Source organism: Tachysurus vachellii, chromosome 22 (assembly GCF_030014155.1).
Source record: "Tachysurus vachellii isolate PV-2020 chromosome 22, HZAU_Pvac_v1, whole genome shotgun sequence".
NCBI classification, from domain to species: domain Eukaryota; kingdom Metazoa; phylum Chordata; class Actinopteri; order Siluriformes; family Bagridae; genus Tachysurus; species Tachysurus vachellii.
Genome location: NC_083481.1, coordinates 17,198,335 through 17,224,169, shown reverse-complemented (window position 1 = coordinate 17,224,169; position 25,835 = coordinate 17,198,335). Strand labels below are relative to the sequence as shown.

General features: G+C 42.1%; 1 protein-coding gene across 1 annotated transcript; it reads left to right on the top strand.

Annotated features, from left to right (window-relative positions):
• Positions 1-805: 805 nt before the first annotated feature.
• Positions 806-24,590, top strand: grm2b (glutamate receptor, metabotropic 2b). The gene is made up of 6 exons (XM_060858369.1): positions 806-1,030; positions 6,179-6,809; positions 16,615-17,452; positions 18,270-19,333; positions 22,403-22,583; positions 23,009-24,590. The coding sequence occupies exons 2-6, from the start codon at positions 6,291-6,293 to the stop codon at positions 23,080-23,082; spliced, it is 2,676 nt and encodes an 891-aa protein (XP_060714352.1). The 5' UTR covers positions 806-1,030; positions 6,179-6,290; the 3' UTR covers positions 23,083-24,590.
• Positions 24,591-25,835: the final 1,245 nt, after the last annotated feature.

Genomic DNA, 25,835 nt, shown 5'->3' with positions numbered 1-25,835 from the left:
GTGCATATATTGCATGGATTTATGGTTTAATGACGGCTAGGTTGAAGAAAGACGCTGACTATAACTAGGACCTTCATCCTAACATTCTGAGAGAAACACTTTGCTGTTGAATTCTTTAATCTGATTGCTGAGAAGGTGTTAATTAATTTTCCGATATTAGTTTGCAGGTTAATTTAAATCTGTAGGACCTTTCATTAAACTGTGTACAGACTCGTAACACGATAAAAGATTTGTAATATCACACTATAAAAGCTGTGGGTGTCCAAGTGGGAGATCTGTCAGGTGGATCAGGCTGTTGCTCGTGTTCCTGCAATTCCTTATTGTGTGAAGTGAATAGATGGAGCTGGAGCCTCTGTGTGTGTGTGTGTGTGTGTGTGTGTGTGTGTGTGTGTGTGTGTGTGTGTGTGTGTTGTTCAAGCTCCACCTTTCCCCCTATGATGAGCAGCGTGAGCAGACACAGGGTCGCACTCCTACTATCGCATCACATCACATGATACAAGCAAACACACACACACCACACACACACACACGCACAAAAACAAAACAAAACACACACACACTACAGGAATGTGTTTCCAGTTCTATTATGACATGAATATTTCGTTTTTCCACCGAGTCTGAGCTTGCGCAAAGTTCCCTTTGGGCACCAGCTCAGTACTGACTGGATGAGTGACTTTACTGTGTGGCTGTGTGTGTGTGTGTGTGAGAGAGAGAGAGTGCGTGTTCTTCAATAGAGAGAGAGAGAGAGAGCGTGTGTGTGTGTGTGAGAATCACAGGAGAACCGAACCGGACCGGACCTGTCGGCGGCGCGCGCGGTGGAATCATTTGGCGCACCGGAGAAATTATTGGTTCACTCAATACGCATCTTTAATTTATCATTTTGTATTTGTTTTCTTTACTCTCCACTCTGCTCTGTCGTTTCACACACATCTTGGCTTTAAAACAACTTAAAGAAGATTAACTTTCTTACTGTTTGGTGTCGTGGTTTGAGCTGAAAACGGAAAGACGGGAAAACTTTCATTCTTAACAGGTAAGAAAGCTTTTAATCTGTCTGTCTGTCTGTCTGTCTCTCTCTCTCTCACACACACACACACACTAACACACACACACACCTGAATGCAGATTAACTGTGTGCGTGTTTAACAGCACCTTTATATTAATAATAAGCTCATTCGGACACACTCGGATCAGCACACAGCGCACTGCAGGAAAACAATGTTTTAGGTCGCATCTGAATCTCATTCTCTTTCTGTCTGCCTACCTGTGAAAAGAAAATAAATTCGCATGCTGTGATACCAGTGATGAGAACAACCACTCCGATCTGTTCTTAATCATGTGTGGTAGATGTTCAAGGTTTCTAACGCTTCTAGATGTACAGATAAAATCAGCACACACACACACACACACCTCAGGTCTGAACATCACTGCATGTGAATATCACAGGAAGCTCCAATGTTATTAACAGCCTACTGCTGAACAAAGGAAGTAATTGCTTTGGATTCTTTTTTAAAAGTTATCACAGAGAGGCCCAGGGTTATGATTGGGAAAATGTTCCCAGTGAAATTTCCATGAAAAATGATGTTAAACATGTTAAATGTCAAACAGTTTGGTTGTTCGTACAGCGTTTCGCTCTCAGAAACAAACCGTACTCTTCCTTCTGCCTTCAGTGTGCGGCTTTCGCCTGGAAACGTAATTAACGTTTGTCTTTAAACGATATTCAAGACGCATTATTGGATTTTAAGGACCACAAATGAAACATAAACCTCATGCACAAAACAGGTTTCTCGACGGTGCCACACCAGCAACGATTAAAAGTAATATAGTACCTGTTTTTTCTGACAACGTTTAAGAGACTATTCAAAATTCATCAACTTATTCTGCATGGAAAGATCCGAACATTAAGGTCATCCAGCAGATTAAGTCCTGTGTCTTGACCCGATTCATCGCAATAAAAACTTTGTTTGATACAAATTTCTCATGAGAACTCTTTAACTCTTAGAATGTCGAAATAACTCTGTTATATAACGTCGCTGTGGGTGTTGAACCAAAGATTTTAGTGTTAATTAAACACTGGGGATTTTGCTGTGAATTGCTTAAATGGCCAGCGAATGAATCATCTCTCGTATATGATGATGAACTATTTATAGGACCTTATTTCTTTAAAACCTCTCAACTTTAACCCAGCTAGCACATTTGTACAGGACGCATCACCAAGTGGCAAAACCCAAGCGGCACAAATGATTAACTTGGCCAAGACACAAGGGCTTTCGCTCCTTTTCTATTACAGTAGCCTATTCGAATATATCTGCCCTCCTACCTACGAGTCTCTGTGATGCTATTCAAGGTCCTCGGTCTGATTTTCACGGCTGTCACTGCTGTAACAGCGGAGGCTTAATGTGTCTTTAGTGTTCTCGCTAGAGAGATGCAGAGTGTTGTGATGACAAAGGCTTATGTGCTCCATTCAGGACATATATAAGTATATACTAGTTCTGGATGATAAAGCGCCTCAATAACGCTGTGCTTTGAATAACATGATTTACCGAGAGCGGACCTTCCTCCCCAACAAGCGAACAGAAGAGCAGGGATTTCTCTAGACAGCTCTACAGATAAAGCCCACTTCAGCAGTCCTATAGCAGAGCAAGAGAAGTCAAAAAGTCTGTAGTTTCTCAGCTCCAAGGAAGACATAGTGACTTGCAGGGGAATGACGATGTGACTAAAGGCAACACCGTATGGTTTATTTTGATGTGTATAATGTTTCTATTCCAACTTCTATCCAACACTGTCAAATTCACGTTGGCTTTAGTACAAGAATCGTAGGCAGTCAGGATCAAGGATTTTTTTTTTTTAAAGTGAAAATGATGTTTTAAACTCTAAATAAATAAATAAAAACATTTTCACGATACATGGTGTAAATCACAATCTTCAGCACCATTCTAAGATTTTTAATCCTGTAAATAATCTCGACTCTTAGCAGGATCAGGATCAGCTTGTCCAGCCCCAGTTCGATCCTGAGCACGGGTTACTTTTCTACAGTTGTATCTCTTGGTGAAGATTTAAAGGAACCCTGATTGTGCTCCCCTATTGAAAAAGTTTTCAAGAACAAACCCGAGCTATCCTACAGCTCTTATCCTTCAGTGAATTCATAACAAACCCTCGAAGACGCACTTTCCTACTGACGGGGAAAAACTTCGCACACATCTCTCGGAGGATCTCCACTGTTTATGTCCGCTATTCTAAGCTTTACACTCGAAGCCAAGAAAGAGATCCTGCTGAGATCAAACCGTTTGTTTTTTTTTTCTTATGATGTATCCCATCATGTATGCCATTATCCAGCTTCCCTGTGGTTACCTAGAAACATCTGACGTTTGAGCGGTGAATTCTGTGTCCGGCGCCGTTTGTGGTCTAACACGCAGATGAAGCCAGCGTGGAACTCGCTGAAAATCAGATTACGTCGGAATGAAGGAAATGCTCCACGAGCCAAGCCATTAATCCTAATTATCGATTGCAAACGTGACAAAAATGCGAGGGAAGTGCTTGATTTGGTGGCATGCTATCAATCTTATGGTGGGGATTCTACTCATTTATGCAGAGTGTTAGCTTGTGTGTTTAATTTCGCTTGAGGAGATTTAGGAGCATCCTGTTAATTAAACAATGAACCCATAAAGCTCCAAAATTCAGACTTCACCAAGAACCGGTTTAAATTGATCTAATATTCTAAACGAGATCCTGTAGTAATAAAACACCATCACCAGCTCCATCACGACCGTCAGTATGATCGCTGATCGATTCTACCTCGGGTCACGGGGATCTCAGGCGTCATCGGGCATCAAGTCAGGATATACCCTGGACCCCCCCCCCCACACACACACACACACACACACACTTGCTATATCACTCTGTGGAAAAGAAATGAACAGTTTCAGCTGTTATAGTAAGCTGTAAAAGTAATAACATCTTAGAATATCGTATTAAATATAATCGGTTACCGGTGGCGGAATTCGACTCCCATGGAAAAGGAAGTGTTAATATAGATCATGAACCTGAGCCAGGACATGTACAGTACAGTAGGTGATGAGCTGCACAGACTGCAGACATCTTTCTGTCAATTATTCCTAGTTGTTTTGGACGTCGTGTGCTTTCCTACGATGCGCTTCTGTTTGCATCATGTTGCACAAGCAAAGTGACAAGAATTCCACAGACTGTTACGAGGTTAAGAATGATTTAAAATCACTTTCCATAAGTGTTGTTTTCATTACCAGAACCTCGAGGCCTGACCCACGCATATAAAGTATTACTCATTATTTTTGGATCAGCATGAAGAGAAGAGTTTTTTTTTCCTTGTTCCTTTCCTGATCATCTCTTCCCTGGCCTGATCATGCTACATTACCTTGGCATTGAGTGTCCCATTAACTCCAGGCCTCAACCTTGGTGATGACACAGAGAGTCCAGATGCTCCCATCTGCTGCACGAAAACCAAGGAAAGATTTGATTTTAATGCCAATTAAATATTTTGCGTGGCTGCAGTTGCTGTTCCCCGCTGGTCGTCTACACGGCGGTGAGCCAAAGCGTTAGCCGTGATGAGGGTGAGACAGATGTCAGGGATAGCTGCCATGAAAGAGTCACAAAACATCTCTGACTTTCCCAAAGGAAACTGTCTACTTAAATCGAAGACTCTTAGACTCTTTCTTTTGAAGATATGAAAAACAGCCAAAGGAACTGTAACGTAGCTGCAATACTGGTGCAGTATTCAGATATATTTCAGATATATTTACATTTAATGGAGTTAGACTATTAAAATGAGTCATTCAGCACATTGTCCTGGTCATAATAAATTATGGCCAACACACTTCATCATGTCCAGATGATTTTTGTTTGGTAAACATGTTAAAAAAGATTAATAGTAGTAAAACCTTTTTATTGTTTGTTTGTTAGTCAGTGTTTTGAACAGTGGACATGAACCGATCGTATATGCGGTCGGAGTTCAAATCAGGAAGCTGTTTATTTTCTCCTCGTTATATAATAATCTTTACGTATCTTAAATCCAGCATGTTTTGCGTTTGATTTCAGCTGTTAATATCTCATTATTACCATCGTTCTCTGGGAAATGAAACCTTTTCAGGTTTATTATTGGCATCTGTCAGCTCAACAAAGTCCCGTGGAAAAGCTTCATTAACATTTCATGCTTCCTTCCTGCCATTATATTACTTTAACCCATTATTTGTTCTATGCCTGCCTTTTATTTCCATTCATAAGGTCACTTTAACCAAGTTAGTCAAAAAACATTTTTTCCTGCCTCCACATTTCTTATAAAAAAATTAAGTTCCTTAATATGTTCGGTTATAAAAAAAAATATATTTTTTCTTTACTTCTTCAGTCGCCTGCTGTGTTTGTTCTTGCGCGATGAAAGATCTGGAATTAATTGCTATATGCTGCTTACCTTTATCATGGCACCTTGTTCCCCCCTTAACATACCCACGGTCTGCAGTTTCCATGGCAACGGAGGTCGAGGAAGAAGACTTTAATAAATACGAGGATGTTGCTTCATTAAACGAACGGCAAGAGTTTTGGGTGTGGAGAAAAACGGATCTGTGGGACAGAAATCCTGAATCTGCGTAACGTTAATGCCAGGATGACCTGTTGTTACAAGTTTCTAAAAGACAACGTGTCGTTGTGATGTCGGGGGATTTGGTCTCAGACTGCAGATGATGTTTAATATCTATCTATAACACTTATTAAACCTGCATTTTCTTATCAGTGTTAAATTACAGTTTAAATAAGGACTGTTAATGACGAACGTCAGCCCCTGAAACGGATAGAAATGGTTTTCCTGAACACATATGAGTTGTAATTGGTTACTTTTGTTCTTTGTCAGAACTGAACACGCTCTGATGTTTCAATAAAATAATCAAATAATTCAATAAATTGAACGAGTCAATAAATGCAGCCCAGCCTCCATGACACAGAGGTCAATCTAATTAAATGGCTAGACGGCTGTGTATATTTTCTCTGCCTAATGCGATGTCTAATGATTAGCACAATTTTAGTCGATTAGTCTGGTTTTAATCAGAGATCAACCGGTTGTCAAACATTAGGCAATGTTAAATGGTCTGATTAAACAATTACATATGAGATAGAGACAGATACCGATGCTTAAACTCCTTCTTTGTTCCTCTTTCAGGTCCTGATACAGCCCAGAAAATGCAAGAACATTCACTGGAAACATTAACAGTCTATAAAATACAACATCTAAATATCTAAACCGAAAGCACCAACAGGCCCCAGGATCAAACATGACTGTGCTTCCAGTAAGGATCCTCTCTCCTGTCATGGCTCCTCTAGTTCTGACTATGATGGCCAAAATCCTCCTGCTCGTCACACCCATCCCAGTTCAGGCCAGTCCGAGGTACGTCCCGGCGCTTCCCGGCGCCAAACGGGAGATCATCATGGATGGCGACCTGGTGATCGGTGGCTTGTTCCCTGTACACGAGAAAGGCGAAGGCACACAAGACTGTGGGAAGATCAATGAACAGCGTGGGATCCAGCGTCTAGAGGCCATGCTCCTGGCACTCGATGAGATCAACCAGGACAATCGCCTCCTACCAGGCGTCAAGCTGGGCGCTCACATCCTCGACACCTGCTCCAAGGACACATACGCGCTGGAGCAGTCGCTGGAGTTCGTCCGCACGTCTCTCACCAAAGTGCACCAGCCGGGGTTCATCTGCCCCGACGGGTCCAACCCGGTGCCAGACGAGGCACCACTGGCTATATCTGGAGTGATCGGGGGATCGTATAGTGATGTCTCCATACAGGTAGATATCGCTCCCGGACGTCTAACACAGAATTAAGCCTCCTAGGGTTCATACGATGGGTGCGGTAGTCAGGTGTGCACAAACTTTTAGCCATATAGCGAACTATGAGGTGGGTGCAAAAGCCATTGAAAGGTTCTACAGAGCAAAATGAAACCACCGTTGTCCTAGCACATGTAGCCGTAGCCTGCTTAACCCGATTGCATGATGGGGTGGGGTCTATAGGTTTGAATCCTTATTTTTTCCCTGCTAGCCACTGAGCATTTTTTATTCTGTACCCTGGGACTTAGGAGCATATTTGAGGCTTATACGGTGACATCATCCTATAGATGGAGTCTAATTAGTGTGTAGTCTTGTACATTAAAAAAAAAAGTTCCCTCAAGGTTATTTTCATCCAATTGTGTGACTTTAGAGATAAGATGGAAGGCTTAGATCGAGCAGGAAAGGAATTTATCTTACGATATTAAAAGCATGAATTCCAGCATCTGCTGACATGAAGGCATAAAATTTATTCTCTGATAAATCAAAACACAATTAAAGCACTTCAAATATTCTGTTATAAAATATTCCAATCCTTGACTGACTCCACTGTTGGAACAATGGCACCAAAAACCAAAATGGCAATTGTTTTTAAAAATTATTTATAGTTTCGCAGGTTGTTAAAACGTCAATGCAAACGTTTTGTCTGTATCATAATAATAATATGATCAGAAAATATCCTTGGTATTTTTTTCATCCGTGTAATTAGCGCTTTGCTTCTAGTACAGTATTTTAAAGCACAGGAAATTACTGTGTAATCAGTTAACATGAAATGACCAGAGCAGTACCAACACCTCGAAGATGTCGGTTGTGCATATTAATAGCTGACATCTCCATGGAAGGTGTCACAGCTTTATTATTGTCTGAAAGGCAATTTTGTGGCGGTAAAAATTCTCTCCCCACTTTGGGAATTTCCTGATCTGGGCTTTCAGCCTTCCTGAACCCCGACAGGTCTGTCGGCATGCAAGTGTCTTCTTTTTCCTGCACTTCACTGCAGAAAAGCCGTGAGCAGCGAGTGTAAGCATGGTTAATTACCAGCTCCTTCCTTTCGGCTGTCACTGCCAGGGACAGGGCCGAGCTCTAATTATGTTCCCGTTGCATAATTAGGTTTGGTTCTTTGTTTTGTTTGCACAAACTCGACCACCTGAGGGATTTGTTGTGTTTTCTTTTATGCAAGAAGCTTTAATGGGGGTAAAAGTCAAGAAACCCTTAGCTAGTGAACTGTCCAGTGGTTTGATTTTTATCTCCAAATACTAGATACTCATTACTAGAGCTGTAATTACTGGTCCAAGGACAGATAATTGTTGTTTTTAAGTTCTATTCATGGACTGGTTTTATTTACATTTGTAATTGTCTCAAAAATAAATCAAACACATTACCAGACTGTGGATGTAGTTAACTACAGGTAACTACACCCTTTATCTGAGTTCCTTGTCCAGATAAACAGCACATTTTTTGTAGCCTTCACAACCCCAGAAGCGTAAATTTATCGATTGGTGGAAGGTGTGACTTTTTGCAATTTGGTGACCTTCTTCAATTTTGAGTTTACTCAGCGGAATTCTATCTCCTCTGTCATGGATTGTTGAATTGTTGAATCAAGGTTTAAACACAAGGGGAAAAACATGGTCAAATCCCAAGCACTGGACTCCAAGTACCAAGACTTGGTAAATAGGTCACAAACCCAGAGTTAAAACAGACGAGCTAGTTCAGGAGAAACGAGGAATTATCGGGATTAATTAAACCCCAAGACGACAGGAACAGGAAGCACAAACCATATAAGGAAAGAGGAAGGGCAAAATGGACAAACATATAGAGTAACACAACGTCAAATCACACCTGAATTTCTGCATCCAAAATGGCAGAAGACATAATGGTTCACGCCAACGTCGGGAGATTGCGAGGTTCCTAAAGACACCAGAGCTTTTCTTGAATCGTTCAGCCACACTTTTTGAAATTTGTTTCCGTTGCTAAAATGATCTGTGCTTACTTTATTTGAGTGACGTTTCGGGGTACCGACTTACCAAACACGGATTTATGGGTGGACCACTGAATGGAAGTTGCAAGCATATGGCAAAACAGATCTTTAGGCTCCTCCGCTGTTATTATAGTTAGTGTTCTGTCAATACTAGTCATTTCCAAAGGGCCTTTTTACCCCTGGTCACTTCACATGTTGTCTCTGATCTGATAACTGTCTGATTTGTTCAAACTGTTCCATTTACATTAGGCCACATAAACGCGTCTCGGCGAATCGGATATCGATCCGATCTTTCTGCTCCCGCCCAAAATGCAAATATATTTTACCTCATTTCCGGGGTAATTGAAATGGAACACGCTTTGTTGTATGCGGTTTTCAGAAAGCGATCAAAAAGAAGACGACAAAACATTTACTGTTTGCTGCATTTTCGCTGGCGGCAGCAGACCCGACGAGACACCTGGGTGAAAGATCACTTGCGAGTGACGTACTTCCGTTTGGGAGGAGTATAGCGCTGACGTATGTGGCTTGAACAACCACATTCATTTACACCTGTCCAGTTTCATCTGAAATGCGTCCCAGACCACCTCCTGAAGGGGTTTGAACCATCGGATTTATATCCGTCTCCAAAACGTTTCGTAGGGCATTTAGACCTGGTCTTTTTACGATCGGATAGCTATCTGATCACAGAAAACGCATGAAGTGACCAGGTGTAAAAAGTCCTGATAACGTCTATTCAATAGAAAATGTACACAGAAAAATTGACCAGGATACTATCAGTTTAAAAAAAAAAAAAAAGTGCTATAATCACTGGTGAGCTTCTGCCATGCTTTTCTTGTTATATAATCTACCAGAAAGATACAAGTCATGCACTACATCTCATAATCCAAAATAGCACCCACCAAATTATCCTTGCTCTAGATCACATCATAGCTCACAGCAGGTGGAATTAGAGTGGCTTCTCGAGCCGGTTCCTCCGTCTGTGGTAGGACTATCACAGCCCCATAGACGCTATTTTGGCAGAACCCGAGCCACCTGTCCTCCTCTGAGTCGAAGGAACTAAGAGGAGCCTTCAGGCTGTCTGGAGCTCAATCAGCCTGCTGGCATGAAAAAGACGGCGCTTGGCACGAGCCCTGAGCAAACATGATGTGGATGAACACGCATATAAAACAGACAACACATGGCAACAGACGTCCTAACCGTTTTAGAAACCGGGAGGGTTTTTTTTTTCTCCTCACAAGTTTGTTTTTTTCACCGCACGCCATCTGGATTATGAGGCAGAACGGAGAAGGACGTATCAGGAGTCACTAAACGATGTGAAGAAGTCTAACGTAATGAGTGTATGTTTATATTACAAGCTTCACTGCACAAGATCAGAGCTGTCAGTCTTAGATATTCAGATTCGTAAAAAGTGACCTTATCTTACCGATGGGCACTTTAGTGAGCGTAGTGGTCTTTAACGTGAACATCCCACACGCACACATTGATTGCTTGGGCAATAGTGTTAGAAAGTACTCATTAGCTTCTGGTAGCTTTGTGTTTCGCTTGATTTGATTTTAGAAATATTAAGTAAACCGCAAATCTCCTTACCCTTCTACTAAATATAGTTACTGCTGTCAATGTCCTTCATTGTTGCTCTGCTGAGAAGAAGTCTCACTTCACATCTCATTCATGTCGTAACACCACTCATCAGAGTATCCGATTTAGAACCACAGATACGCAGAAAGGCGTACGCGTGTCACTACGACCTAACGTGAGCGTAGCCTAATACAGGTGTATGAGCATATTTCGGGGTGCTATTACGAGTGCCGGCTTCGGTTTCACCTGTTTTGTGGTGCGTGGGTTCGTGTCTGATGCCGTGCTATCTTTAGTGTGTGTGTTTGTGATATAAAGATCTATATTTGAGTGTGTGTGTGTGGGTGAGATTGGCACACTCGTTGTGCGGTTGTCTTGAGAACGAAAAGCCTTCCTCCCAGGAGAAGGAAACGATAATAAAACACACACACTCGCACACAGGGTTGTAATAAATGCTGAATTAATAGAAATATACAGAATCTTAATATTACACAAGAACGATCCTTCAGTAGTCACATATTACAATTAATTCAGTTCATGCACAAAGCCTGAGGCACTCTGGAGTTTTCATTCTGGCTGCAACATTTCAGTCTGGATCTGTCACTCTTTTCTCTGAGTCTTCCTGTGCTCTAATTAAAGAGGCAGAATATCGCCTAGGTTACTGTGTGTCTGCATGAAAGTTTGGCAGATTCTCCAGGCGCACCGTAGTTCACACCGGCTCTCATAACGCAAACCGAGTGCTAGTCAAACAGCTGCTTTCATCCTTCCGGCTCTCGTCGCGTCCTCCATCGAGTGAAAAAATAAATTCTGATATATTTTGCACAAAACTAATTCCATGCATGCAGATTATCGGGAATAATAATTGTGCATGCGGTATCGCACACAGTGTAATTGTCCTTGAGGGGTTCTCAAAGGTTTTGCGTACAAGGACCTGTGAAAACAATCCTTTTACGATTGCAGTATATAACATCATCCAACTGTTTAAACATTTAGTCCATCACATCAACTTGTATCGTCAGTTATTTATAGGAAGCTTTCCATTCACGGAAACAAATCTAGGTAACATTGTTTAAAGATTCACTTTCACTCACTCACTCATTTTCTACCGCTTATCCGATCTACCTCGGGTCACGAGGAGCCTGTGCCTATCTCAGGCATCATCGGGTATCAAGCTAGGATACACCCTGGACGGAGTGCCAACCCATCACAGGGCACACACACACACTCTCATTCACTCACGCAATCACACACTACGGACAATTTTCCAGAGATGCCAATCAACCTACCATGCATGTCTTTGGACCGGGGGAGGAAACCGGAGTACCCGGAGGAAACCCCCGAGGCACGGGGAGAACATGCAAACTCCACACACACAAGGCGGAGGTGGGAATCGAACCCCCAACCCTGGAGATGTGAGGCGAACGTGCTAACCACTAAGCCACCGTGCCCCCTTTAAAAATTCACATTTACCTTATTAAAGTAAATAAAAGAAACAAACAAAAAACTCATCATGTTATAGATCAAGTACAAAATGTAAAGCAATCTGTCCTGAAGATGTTCCCAGGTCGGAAAAATTTCCATACTGGCCGTTAACTAGCAAACAAGGCAACGACACTGGAGACTCCTTCCATAAAGGCCAAATAAATGGCTGCCCAGAGAAAACGTCGCCATAAGAAAACATTTATTTATTTTTTTATATCCATTTATGAGGAGCGATCACATTAGAAGTCAGTATATGTGTAGAAATGTTAACGTGTTAGAACAAACACCATCTGAGCCACTGTTATAGTAAATTCAACACAGCTTCTGACCAGTCAAAAGGAAAGAAAAGAAAAGAAAAAAATTGTGAGCCTTCTAGTCAGAGCAGCTCCAAACCAAAAAGAGAGAGAATGAGAGAGAGAGAGAGAGAGACTCACCGGATGAGGTGTATTAATACTGTATTGCTGTTCAAGAGAGTCATCTATCCTCTCAGAGTTGCACAAGGTCACTCACACAGAGTCCTTGCCTGTGCGTCATGTTTTAGAGAATACTAATAAGCGATAAGCTGCATGTAGAACGCTCACCGAGAACCCGTCTTATTTGAATTTAAAACCCATAGTGTGAATTTACAGTCAATATTAGTGAATTAAACTGCAGCAAAATTCAAATGACACAAAATCCTGTGTACCTGAAAGTTGAAATTTCTTTTTTCCGTCGGTTTGTTTGATCCGAGTGACTGAGTGTGGAGTGAGGCTCTTGTTAACTTCCCTGGCCGAAGCCGTTAGTGCTGTAGCTGTGTGGGATGCCCACACGCCTGGCGCAGGAGCTGATGAAACAGATGGGCCTTTCATGTTGAAAGCAGGGCGGTAAAAAGCGGCCGAACCGCGTCACAAGACACTCCGCTTTCGATTCTCTTCGCACACGGGGTCAAACCACCACACCGCTTCACCCGCGTGAAGCCTTTCAGTCCCCGGCTCCATCCACAGCGCTCACGCTTTTCTGTTTTATCCCCACTTTCTCTAGCTCACATGCTTACTATTTTTATCATCCTCATATCTCAAACACTTTATTCTCTCAACTCTCTGTCCCTGACAAAAGCTGTTTTTAAATTTAGTAGTAGCCACATTCAGGACTTTCTCATTCTCATTCAGGACTTGTGCTGTTAAACAATCTGCTCAGACATTCAAAGTACTGCTTCAGTCTCATCAAACGTCATAAATTTCGTCTTTCACCTTAGCACCGTTTGCTACGTTTTCATCATAGCTATGTGAGGATCGAGCCAGAATTAAAATGAGCTCTTTTATGTTAATGAATACAGCTTAACTGCACTTTGCTGAATAGCATAGCTAGCTAACTAGCTAATAACTAGCAAGTTAGTTCTAGTATGCTAGCTCTCCCTCACGTGTAGTGACAGTTGGACTTAATTTCAGTTTGTGAACGCAGTAAAAGTGTCAGTAAATTCTCTAACAGGACACCTACATACATGCGTACATACATAGAGGATGGTGAGATGATGAACATTCATTAGCTGTGTAGAGCCTGAATATCCGTGTAGCGCCGTTTCTCCATTCCAAGTGTGTGTCTGGAAAGTGTGCAGGGTGACGGACTGTTAACACGAGCTGAGCTGGTCGCTGTCAAACGCTTCGGTGCAGATCTGATACACTCCACTTGAGATTGTGGATGCCAAATGAAAGGGAAAGAAACAAATGCAGTGACACGTAAACAAAATCTTAATGCACAAAAGTACTAGGTTTGAATCTTAGACAGTCTGAACAGGACGGGTCTCCCTCGGCAGGGAGTAGTGATAGTGAACCTGTTTTTTCTTCCTGAACAGACTCTATCTTGTCTAAGCAAATTACATCCCCTCAGTTTCTCCTCCTTAGGTCAGTGATTCATCTGGTCTCCGGTGACCCTGAACCCCCCCGGGCTCCTTAAACATGGCTGTCGTGCAGTGTTAAGCACGCGAATGTAGACGAGGCTGTGCTGTTAGCGTTCACATGTCATGTTCTACTTACAGGGCTACAGGATTAAAACGCAGCAGCACCGTCAGTTAAAACCCTGGTACCCATAGGGTTTATTGGGTGTTTATGATTCTAGCTTTTTTCTCCATTCGTTTATTCACCTCTACCAACTCGTTTATCCTGGTCTCCCACAGGGACGCCGAGAACGAGGCAGTAATACACACTGGATGATCCCCAAGTTCACTGCAGGTCCACACACATTCATTTCACACACACTTTGCAGCAGTTCACTCACCAGCATGTTATTGGACTGTGAGAAGAAACCGGAGTACTGATGGAACCCCTCACAGATACGGTGCTAACATGTAAATCTCCACACAGACAGAAAGCCAAACTGCGGAGAAAAGCTGTGAAGCCGTGAGGCATCGACGCGTCCCACTGTCCCGCCATGCCTCCATGGATCTTCACTCATCTATTAAAACATCCTATACGTAGTTCTACATAGAAACGTCCACAAGCTATAACCTGTACAGTCACCGAATGTCACTTGACACAAGACATTAGGATCTATCTAAAATCTAACAGAAAAGGTACCAGAAAGAATGTTTAGAATATGGCATTTAACCATTTTTAAACAGAATATACACATTACGTGTTCTTTAAAGGCTTTCAATGTATCAGGTCCTTGGGTGTACCAAAAACAATTCAATTCTAATACTTTATTTACCTATACGATGGTCATATGATTAACATTGGCACAGCACTACAGTATTCTCTGGAAAATCTGCTCTGACCAAAGAGATAATCGTCCTCATCTACACTGTAAAAGTGTTTTCCCTTCAAGTGTTTTTGAAGAATGTTACAACAGATTAGACACATTTTAGGAAATTAAGAACCGATAACTTTACAAGGAGTGGGGCACGGTGGCTTAGTGGTTAGCACGTTCGCCTCACACCTCCAGGGTTGGGGGTTCGATTCCCGCCTCCGCCTTGTGTGTGTGGAGTTTGCGTGTTCTCCCCGTGCCTCGGGGGTTTCCTCCGGGTACTCCGGTTTCCTCCCCCGGTCCAAAGACATGCATGGTAGGTTGATTGGCATTTCTGGAAAAATTGTCTGTAGTGTGTGTGTGTGTGCCCTGCGATGGGTTGGCACTCCGTCCAGGGTGTATCCTGCCTTGATGCCCGATGACGCCTGAGATAGGCACAGGCTCCCCGTGACCCGAGGTAGTTCAGATAAGCGGTAGAAGATGAGAGAGAGAGATGAACTTTACAAGGTACCCTTGAGCAAACCCATTCTTTTTTCATTTCTACCCCTCTGATTGTTAACACTGTTTAACACTGGTACAACACTGGTACAACCAGGCAGTAGCATTACAGTGCACTGTGTCGCATATTTTTTCAAAGAATCCCTTAGCCACATGCATGCAGAAAAAGATGCAATAACATCATATGTGTAATATGTGTCTGGGGGTATATTAAGAGAGATTTGCCTTCGATGGGACCCACAATTGGAATTTAAGGGTGGGAGGGAGAAAATTAGGAAAAATATTCCTCTTAGTAGAACTGTTATTAGATTGAGTCTATTGTGCAGTGTCACATCGCAGGCTCGTGATCTGAACGTATGGAGTGTCTCAGAGGGACATACGACCTTGGGTCAATCCGTGATGTTCAAGTAATTGTAAGTCATTAAAATACAAAAAGCAAAAAATCGGTCCTAAAGCAGAACAATTGGCCTGTGATGCTCTGACTAATGGTCTTTTAATGTGAACAGACTCATGCTATATGTGAATCCTCCTAGACACTTTCTTTCTGTCATTAGCTGGCGATCCCCACAGGCCTAATTGTCACTCCTATTTGCAGAGTGAATGGATTCCCCGAGTTCCTCCAATGATTGCTCTGAAGCTTTGGGAAATAAGAATGTAGATGTAATATCCACCTGAATGTCTACCTGAAAGTTCATGAGCAAACCACAGCTATAACAAAGACAAGGAAGAAACGGCACCTCCATATATAAACAAATATTTTTGTCTCCATTGTCTTTAATTGTTTTATCCATATGAATGCTTTACACTGAGAGTAAGCAAAACGTTTGGACAAACTCAAAACTTCCCCCTCCCCTCCATCCCTGCTGGCACCATTATAGTGAACCATGAAAGGTAGATTTCAACACCTAAACTTAACCCGATCATGCTCTGGGATAAATATAACAATATTCCTTATCTGTTGTTTTTGGTTGCAGCTGTTATCTCGATCCATCACAATGAAAACTGCCCAAGTCCCATGGTCAGGCAAGCAGAAATGATTGACCCAGATGAGTTAGATAACGAATGGAGGTTCTGTAGGATCCGAATCACTCTCCAAGCTGAATAGATATAGCGCCAGAGGCAATCTGTTCATAGAGTGAGGACATGGGCAGGAACCGAGATTGTAGCATATGGCTGATTGCTTGTCAACAAGCTTTGCCGAGAGGCCCTGGCTATCCATCTATATTGATTTGTGTGGAGACAATGTGACCGGAGGCGCAATATGTTAGGCGGACTCCATCACTAAGTCGGTAAACCTGCTGAATCGCTCAGGTACGTCCGGAAGTCCACACTTTCTCTTGTTACTTGACGCATGTCACTTCATGGCACAAAACCAATAATTGCAAAGTTTAGAGTCCAAATTGTTTAACTGTATTGGATTTTACCTGTACGCAATATATGCAACATCATAGTTGAAAAATGTCTTGTAAGAGTTTGGAATAGGAATCAGAATTTTCTTCTCTCCTCCCCAATTGTCTACAGGTGGCCAACCTTCTGCGGCTCTTCCAGATTCCTCAGATCAGCTATGCTTCCACCAGTGCCAAGCTGAGCGACAAATCCCGCTATGACTACTTTGCTCGGACCGTGCCTCCAGACTTCTACCAGGCGAAAGCCATAGCTGAGATCCTGCGCTACTTTAACTGGACCTACGTGTCAACAGTAGCCTCGGAGGGTGACTATGGCGAGACAGGCATCGACGCTTTCCAGCAGGAAGCACGTGTGCGCCAGATCTGCATCGCCACTTCGGTCAAAGTCAGCCGGTCCATGAACCGGGGCAACTACGAGACTGTGATCCGCTCGTTGCAGCAGAAGGCCAATGCCAAAGTGGTGATCATGTTCACACGCAGCGAGGATGCCAGAGAGCTTCTGGTCGCAGCAGCACGCATGAATGTAACCTTTATCTGGGTGGCTAGCGATGGGTGGGGGGCTCAGGAGAGCGTGGTACATGGCAGCGAGAAAGCGGCCAACGGGGCCTTCACCATCGAGCTCGCGTCTTATTCCATCCGAGAGTTCGAGGACTACTTCACCAAACTCAATCCTGAGCTGAACACACGCAACCCATGGTTCAGAGAATACTGGGAGCACAAGTTTGGGTGTCGGCTGCAGGACCCGGGCTGCGCCAGGCACAGCCTGAGGGATGGCTCGTTCAAGCAGGAGTCAAAGATCATGTTCGTCGTGAATGCCGTGTACGCAATGGCGCACGCGCTGCATAACATGCGGCAGGCCGTGTGCCCCAACACCACACGAGTGTGCGATGCCATGAAACCTATCAACGGCAAGAGGTTCTACCGGGAGTTCATCCTCAAGACCAAGTTTGATTGTGAGTAATGTGACTGACAATAACAATGTTTACCGCAGCTTAATAAAAGGATACTTTAAAATGAATAGCAATTCCTGAAATCCAGTGGGACCAATTAGCATGATTTGCTTTGCATAATGCTAATTGCCACCTACTGTCTTTCATTCGTTATCAGCAGTGTTTATCCATGAAGTGTTCTGGTTAGAAAAAGAGGAGAGCTATTTCGCTGAATGTTCAAGCATCACTAAGATGAATAAGTCTGTGGTCTATGTTGTTTTTATTGCTGATTAAAAGGATCTTGCTAAATCTCAGATTTGAATACGGTAATTATTAGGTTACCACACAGCTCCAGTCAGCCTAGCAGCTCAGTGAGAAACTAGGAAAGCACAAAAAAATCTTTAAATCTGGACTGAAAGAAAAATGTTGATTCAGCTAGTTTAAATGTTTCACTGTTTTTAATCATTAAATGCCACACCTCAGGAATTCAAGGCAGTACATCAGAGGCACTACACTCGGTTTCACAATAAATCCCATGGGTTTTCTGCAAAAAATCCCACCAATGGTGTTTCATCTCTCTAAGATCAGTGGAGACGTTATGTTTGTTCCACTCTCCAGCTGTTTTTTTGTTTTGAGGCGAATTTCAGGTGATAATTAGCAACCATAGCTAATCAAGTGGTGATAATTAGCAACCATGGCTCAAAGCGTTAGTATTAAAAAAAACACTTTGCTGAAAACAGATTATTTTCTGCATAGTAAATGTGCTACCATTTTTAATTCAATATTGTCCTTTTACTAAATTTCACTGCTGTTTGATTTTCTTTCTACTATTCCTTACTAGCACCATTCAGACCTACTGATACAGAGAACGTGGTACGCTTCACCCCTTTGGGTGACAGCTTGGGCCGCTACAACATCTTCCACTATCGGCTAGAGAACGGAAGATATGCCTACAGGAAGGTGGGGTACTGGGCCCAAAGTCTGGTTCTTAACACTACCGTTTTACACTGGGCTGGAGGAACAGTGCCGACCTCCCAGTGCAGCGACCCCTGCCAACCGAACGAGGCCAAGAGCATGCAACCTGGGGATGTTTGCTGCTGGATCTGTATTCCTTGCCAAGCCCATCAGTACCTTCTGGATGAGTTTACCTGTGAGGATTGTGGCTTTGGAGAATGGCCTTTGGCTAACCTGACTGGCTGCTACAAGCTTCCAGAAGAATACATCCACTGGTCAGATGCCTGGGCTGTAGGACCTGTGACCATCGCCTGTATGGGGATGATGTGCACCCTGGCCGTGGCTGGAGTCTTTCTACGGCACAACGACACTCCGGTGGTGAAGGCCAGCGGCCGTGAGCTGTCCTACATCCTCCTGTTGGGGGTTCTTTTGTGCTACGCCATGACCTTCATCTACATTGCCAAACCCACCGCAGTTGTCTGTGCCCTTCGACGTCTTGGCCTTGGCACCTCGTTTGCTGTGTGCTACTCGGCCCTGCTCACCAAGACCAATCGTATTGCACGGATCTTTGGTGGTGTGCGAGACGGTGCCCAGCGGCCTCGTTTCATCAGCCCCGCATCACAAGTGGCCATCTGTGGTGCACTTATCTCTGTCCAACTGTTGGTGGCATTGGTGTGGCTCCTGGTGGAGGCGCCAGGTGTCAGGAAGGAAATGAGTCCCGAGAGGCGAGACGTGGTGACTCTGAAGTGCAACAGTCTGGATTCCAGCATGCTCATGTCGCTCACCTACAACTGCATCCTCATCGTCCTGTGCACATTCTACGCCTTCAAGACCAGGAAGTGCCCCGAGAACTTCAACGAGGCCAAGTTCATCGGGTTCACAATGTACACCACGTGCATCATCTGGTTGGCCTTTCAGCCCATCTTCTATGTCACCGCAAGTGACTACAGGGTGAGTGAAGATTAAGTGCTCTACCCCGAACAATTCTCTTTTAAACCTATCATATGCAGCCAAACCATAATTAATATTACGTTATTATATAATATATGTAATATATGTTATTATATAACATTATTAATACAAGTCATTTATTGTTTGAACCACATTTACTTGAAATGAAAAAGTATGTACTCTTTAAAGGTGGGCTAGTTTTCATCACAGCTTAAAAGCTTCTAAATTTATCACGTAAACTGAAATAGCTTCAGAGTAAATGGTAACATTCTGCAGCAGCATAACATAATTTATACAGTTTTAACATTGAAAGTGGGGACAGTTGGAAGTGAACGGGAAGGTTTATTAGATTTAGGTGGCCACTGAATTTTTTGAGTTTTTGATAAACATTATCTTCTTAGAGCTGATGAAGTGAAAACACTCATGAGTAGAGAAGGACTAAAGCTTTTGAATACTATATTTATTCAACTCTAATAAACTTATCCTTGTCAGAGTCAGTTTACAAATTATTTATTCCACCGATAACTACATAATCGGTGGGTGAACATTCAATCACGTTTTCCCATGAAACCATAAAAAAAGCAAGTGTACATTCAAGTAAAATATTGCACATCTTTTAAATGGGTAATTGTGTGTAATTCTGCTTTGATATTGCTGAGGTTACTTTAATGTTTTTATGCAATAATCATAACAACATCAATTTATTACATACAAATCTGACGCGCCACAATGGACGAGTCATTAAGCGACAGATGGCTTTTTACGCGAGCTGCTTAACCAGATAATTAAAGCAAATCGACCAACGCAAACACGCAAATCAGGGAGTCGTGAGCACGTAACACTAAAAGTGTGTTACGAGTCCCTCTGGGAGACTGTGGGCGGCTTGTCGCACTTTATCAGCGCACTCGTTTTGCTGTGTGGTGTGAGATGTCAGAACTCGGTTAGCTCCGCGGTAAACAGTGTCATCAAGAACGGCCCAAGGCTGCGTAAGCAGCAGTGCCAGGCCTGCTCTAGGAAACCGCTGTCAGAAAACATCACTGTGCCAGGAAGAAAACCACTGCTTCCTCATCAGTGCACAGTGGTGACTGGATTGAGGAAAAGTATCCCTAGATCCGTTTGATGTGATGACAATAAGAGAAAAGAACGATGTGTTACATAAAGCGACAGACTGCAAGATAAGTGATATGTCTTTAAAAAAAACAATGTCAAATGTCTATTCGTTAATTATGAATTTGGATAGTGCACAGAAAGAGTAAAATTAAACTAAATGATCATAATTAAATGATTTTTCCCTGTCTCGCGTAGCATCCAGTGTTACAGCAGGTTGTGTTCAGAGTCGATGTGCTTGTACAATGTGCTTTCTAGGGGTTAGTTGGCATTAGGCGTGGAGCCTCATCATCCCAACCGAGCTCTAGTTTGTTCCTAGACCTGAATATCCATAGGACATGTTTATGTTTGTTTTTCAAAGATTCAGAGATTCAGCATTTGCATGACAGACCTAGCAATCCGCGGTATCAAGATATAGCAGATGTTTACAACGGTCTAAAAATGCATTCATAAAGCCCTTGGCCATGTTTAAAATGTAGAATCATAACTAATGGTGAGCTGCCTCTCAGTATGAATACAGTTTGGAAAAGAATTACTTTTAATGTATTCTGGCATAAAAGAGCTTCTTGCGGCGCTGGGATTCAGCTCGGCACCCTCGGCCTCGCAGACGGGAGCAAAGTGCAGCGATTGTCAGCTCAACAAAGAGATTTGTATTTTCCTCACTCTCCCTTTTTCCTCCCATAGCGGTTTGGCTCCTGTCATGCCTCACTTTGGTATTTTGTCCCGCCTTTTACGGCATAACCGCAGAGTAGCGCAGGGGGACGATCCCAAATGAGCTCCACTCGTCACACGGTGATGTCTGTCGAGTTTGCAGTAACAACGAAACATTATTTTTTTTTTTTTTTTTTTTTTTGCTGGAGCACAAATAATATTCTGAGTCTGTGCTCAGAGACGGTTTTTAAATCACAGAGAATTCAAGCTGAAACGAGAGAGACGTTAAAGCAGGAGACAAAACGAATGTTTTACAAAAATCTGCTGGGGTGGTAAAGCTGCGGTTTAAAACGTACAGACAGAAGGTTTTGTTTACACGAAACCGTTTCCTGCACCGTGCGGGTTGATGACGTAAGCAGAACGACGTCATTTTTTGCATAATGTGACACAGAGAACGTGTTATTACCTGTTATGAAAGCAGAGGAGGAAATATAAAAGCGACTGCTAAATGAGATGCTAACCTGTCAGGGAGCATGAAGGCATCCACCAAGCTTTTAACAGCTTAAGAGAATATTTGAAGAAATCTTTTAGAATTGATTAAAATTCGGAGACATTCTGCAGAGTTAATAAGCAGGCAGGTTCTCTGAGTTCAGGAGCTCTGCACCATATGCTAAGATGAGTCTGCTGAACCTAACAAAGACCCGCTGGTGGGATCAAATAGGAATCTTCTGCCGCTAGCGTCTGGAGGATTGATGTTGACTCTCTTTGTCATTACGAGGAGGAATTGAACGACCTTTACTTTTATGAAGCTAAGTATTTAAACAGGTTTTCAGGTAGTTAGAGACGAGTTAACTAATGATCTCAAAAACGAGTAGCATCATCATAACCACGTCTAGACGAACAGTAAGGATGTCATTAAACATTTGACATCATTTGTTCTATAATGAGGCAATAAAAACGAACGATTCTTTGCATTTTCTATTGTTAATTGGCTTTTTAATATTTAATCTCCTTCTTAATGTGCTAAAATATAATTTAGACTTAATTAAGAGTTTTAGACAAAGGGGGGGAAAAGAAGTGCATTTAAGAAGCGATCAGGGAGCTTAATGTGAACGATGCACGCCGCTCAAAGACATCGAGGATAGTGCAGATACATGGCCTTCTTCTGCAGTGGATAATTATGTGAAAATCTCTGAGGAAAACTGAATAATGTGCTGAGAGTCATTTATGGATAATTAGTTGGAATTCTAACCAAGTGCTCTAAGACTCATCTCCAGCTTACACCTTCGCCTCCCTCTGTGCATCCCACAGGTTCAGACCACCACCATGTGCATCTCAGTGAGTCTGAGCGGCTCGGTGGTCCTCGGCTGCCTCTTCGCCCCCAAGATCCACATCATACTGTTCCAGCCACAGAAGAACGTGACAACGCTGAGGGCCAAGGACAACCGGTTCTCCACGGCCGCTACGGCCCCCAGCTCCACCTACTCACATGGTAGTCAAAAACCTGCTCCGTCCTTATAAGGGTTAAAGGAATACTCTGTCTCATAGCTATTTTTTTTGTTTTGTTTTGTTATTCTAAACAACTTACATGTCTTTTCTGTGGTAAAAACCTCACTATAGAGGAGGTATAGAAAATTGCTGGTGTACAAAAAAAAAGGCTGCATTGACTTTCTAAGATAAAAACTCCTAACAGTACACAGTAGCTACAGAATTTCCTCTCTATATTAACTCAAATTCCTTCCAGCGGATCAAGTGAGTGGGATTCGGTCTTTTGGAAACGGTGTCAACGGCCTTTACGGGCTTGATTGATCAGCACGGTTACACCGAGATTGCATCATGTTTCTGTGCACGAAAGGTTAAGTGTTGAAATGTTTCTCACTAAAACTGACAATGAAACAACTGATATTTCATCCACAGCCTCAGCCGCGACCGTAGTTCCTACCGTGTGCAACGGGCGAGAGGTTGTGGACTCTACGACGTCGTCATTGTGAAGGAGGAAAGCACGACTACACACGACCGCACACAACTACACTACAATATCTCCAGTGATGTCATTGATAAATCTTCTATCGATGCCTCTTCCACCGCGGGTGCTTTGCTCATCCGTTTCAGGCACTTAAGATGAAATTCTATTAGACATTTACTTGACGATCTAAGAGCTCAATAATAAAAACAAATCCTGTAAATGTGACGATGTGGAAACGATGTGGAACTAATAAGTAGGTTTGTTACCACGTGACGTTATGTTTTTAAGCTACAAAACTTCGAGGGCAACTAACATTTGAATGTTTTAAGCTTGAACTTGAACTTAAGCAGAACGGAATCGAAGCGTAAACCTATAAAAGTCCAGTTTGGAGCCGTCTTTAACACGACTTTGTTGACATGCCCTCGTCAGGCGGTGGCAGCAAAAAACTATTTCTTGGATTTTATTTTGAAAAACTTTATATATTACAGTTAGAAACGGTATTAATCTAATCTTATATTCTATATTACATGTTAGAAAAATGTGGTTTATCCAATCACAAGCATTTGTGTCAGATATTTAGCTGAAGGCAGCCTTTGGACCACATACGAACCCTCGGTCCTTAAAAAGGGTCGTCTAACAATTTTACTTACTACGATAATGAAGAATTGAACAAGCGGAACAGGGTGAACTGTTGAGGGGAAGTCAACAAGGGCGTGTTAAGACAAATTGTATTTTGAATGCAGTTGTGTTAGAAAAGTGAATGTTTTACAGTGCACTCTGGAATTTAAGGAACATTAACAGTAGATATTTGACTTTACATATTTATAAAATCTGAACTTCACTGAATGAAGCTTATCAGGTAACAATATTCTTCGACAGTGATTAGCACCAAGACATGCTTTCCAGCGTTTTTGCTGTAGGTACAACCCTGAAAAGTTGTTCTTAAAAACGTATAATGTTCTTAGATCTACAGAATTTAGATAAACGACTGTGAAATTATTTAGACCTATATATAAATATAAATATATATATATACAGTATATATATAATTATTCTCAGTGTTTGCTGTTAGATTAGTTCAGTGTATTTCAATGGTAGCACTGGGATACGGATATCGTACGTGCGACGAGAATAAAAGTAAATAAACAACTTTTCAGGGGGTGTATTTACTTTTTCATGCTACCGATCGTGAACCGAACATTAAACAGTGGTAGCTGTTAGATCTGTTTCCAGAAAACGATTGCGTTTGTGAACACGACTTGAAGCAGAGGTCCGGGAGGACGAGCCTCGGATCTCTGCCACGTTTTACTTCGGTAGCTCTTTAGCAGAATTTGCGTTGTTCTTTACTTGTGGTGAATAAAATGTCCCATGTTTTCTTTCCATGCACTAGATTAGCGTCAATGCAAGAACAAATCCCTATAGTCAGTATTTCCTTTTGAACTTGAAGACTAAATCTTTAGTGTGTGAGGTTTGAATAAAGTATTTGAAAGTAGCTATAACAAAAAGGAATGTGTTTAAATGTGAACTTTGGTGAACCCATCAGTGCTATTCTTGTAATATATGTAAATAAACTTTTTATAATGACAATCCAGTCTGTTTCATTGCAGTTCTAAGATATTAAAAGCATGGATTATAATCCACGTGTTTGGTTTATACTGAGTGACGACACGACTCCATAACTTTGCATTGGACGCAACAGAATTTATAAACTATTCATAGGAGAAGGTTATTTATGAAAATACTGTCATTTCTGTAAAACCTCTGAAAACCTACTCGTGCTCCTGGTGTGTAAGTTTATCCACAGGACTAAACCGGAGTAAACCTCGTTTATACCGATTAACTATTTCACTGATCAGGTTTAAATGTATTTCAATTACAACAAAATTAAGTGAAACTCAGTGCTTTTATATAAATAGAGTTAACTGAAGAAATATTATTAATGAAAAGCAACCAGACATCTGCACATTGTTCAGGTCACATTTTCTTTTCACTTTTCATCGAACAATATAAATATACTGTATTCTAAAATAACTTTCTCTCTCTGCCTCTCTCTGCTTCTGTCTTCCTCTTTCTCTCTCTCTCTCTGGCCATTTCCTCTCTCTACACCTCTCTCTCACCTTTTCCTCTCTCTCTGCCTCTGCCTCTCTCTCCCTCTCTCTGCTTCTGTCTTCCTCTTTCTCTCTCTCTGGCCATTTCCTCTCTCTACATCTCTCTCTCTTGCCTTTTCCTCTCTCTGCCTCTCTCTCTCTCTCTCTCTGGCCTTTCTCTTTTTTTTTCCCTCTCTCTCTGGCCTTTTACTTTTATGTAAATTTGTGGGCGTCACCGGATGCAAATCAGCTGTGTGCGCACGCGCATGTTAATTGATGCCTAATTGGTTCATGGTTAACACGCGCACGCGAGAACAAACAAAACCAGCGTTTGACAAACGTATATTTATATTTATAATTCCGGGGAAACTTTTAATAAATGTTTCTAAACAAACCCCGTTCTATAAGATGTCGCTTGAGGACAGCATTATATTAATCTTAAATAATTACAAAGGTTGTTTTAACAGATTAGCATCCATGCTAATGTTATTTTTAGAACAGATTAGCATCCATGCTAATGTCACGGGGACACTAAAGACATTAATTACATGCTCAAAATGTTATTTTTTTAATGCAATGTACTTCCTGTTACTAAGTGGAGAAACAGTGTTGTACTTTTAATCACAATAAGACTGAATAAATATGAATAAATATGAAAGAAGTGAACTTACTTTTCGTGAAATAATATTCT

Excerpts from the sequence above, each read along its gene's own strand:
- grm2b (XM_060858369.1), top strand. The coding sequence starts at position 6,291 with ATGACTGTGCTTCCAGTAAGGATCCTCTCTCCTGTCATGGCTCCTCTA. Across the intron at positions 6,810-16,614 it reads ATAGTGATGTCTCCATACAG|GTGGCCAACCTTCTGCGGCT; the intron begins GTAGATATCGCT and ends AATTGTCTACAG. Across the intron at positions 19,334-22,402 it reads TCACCGCAAGTGACTACAGG|GTTCAGACCACCACCATGTG; the intron begins GTGAGTGAAGAT and ends TGCATCCCACAG.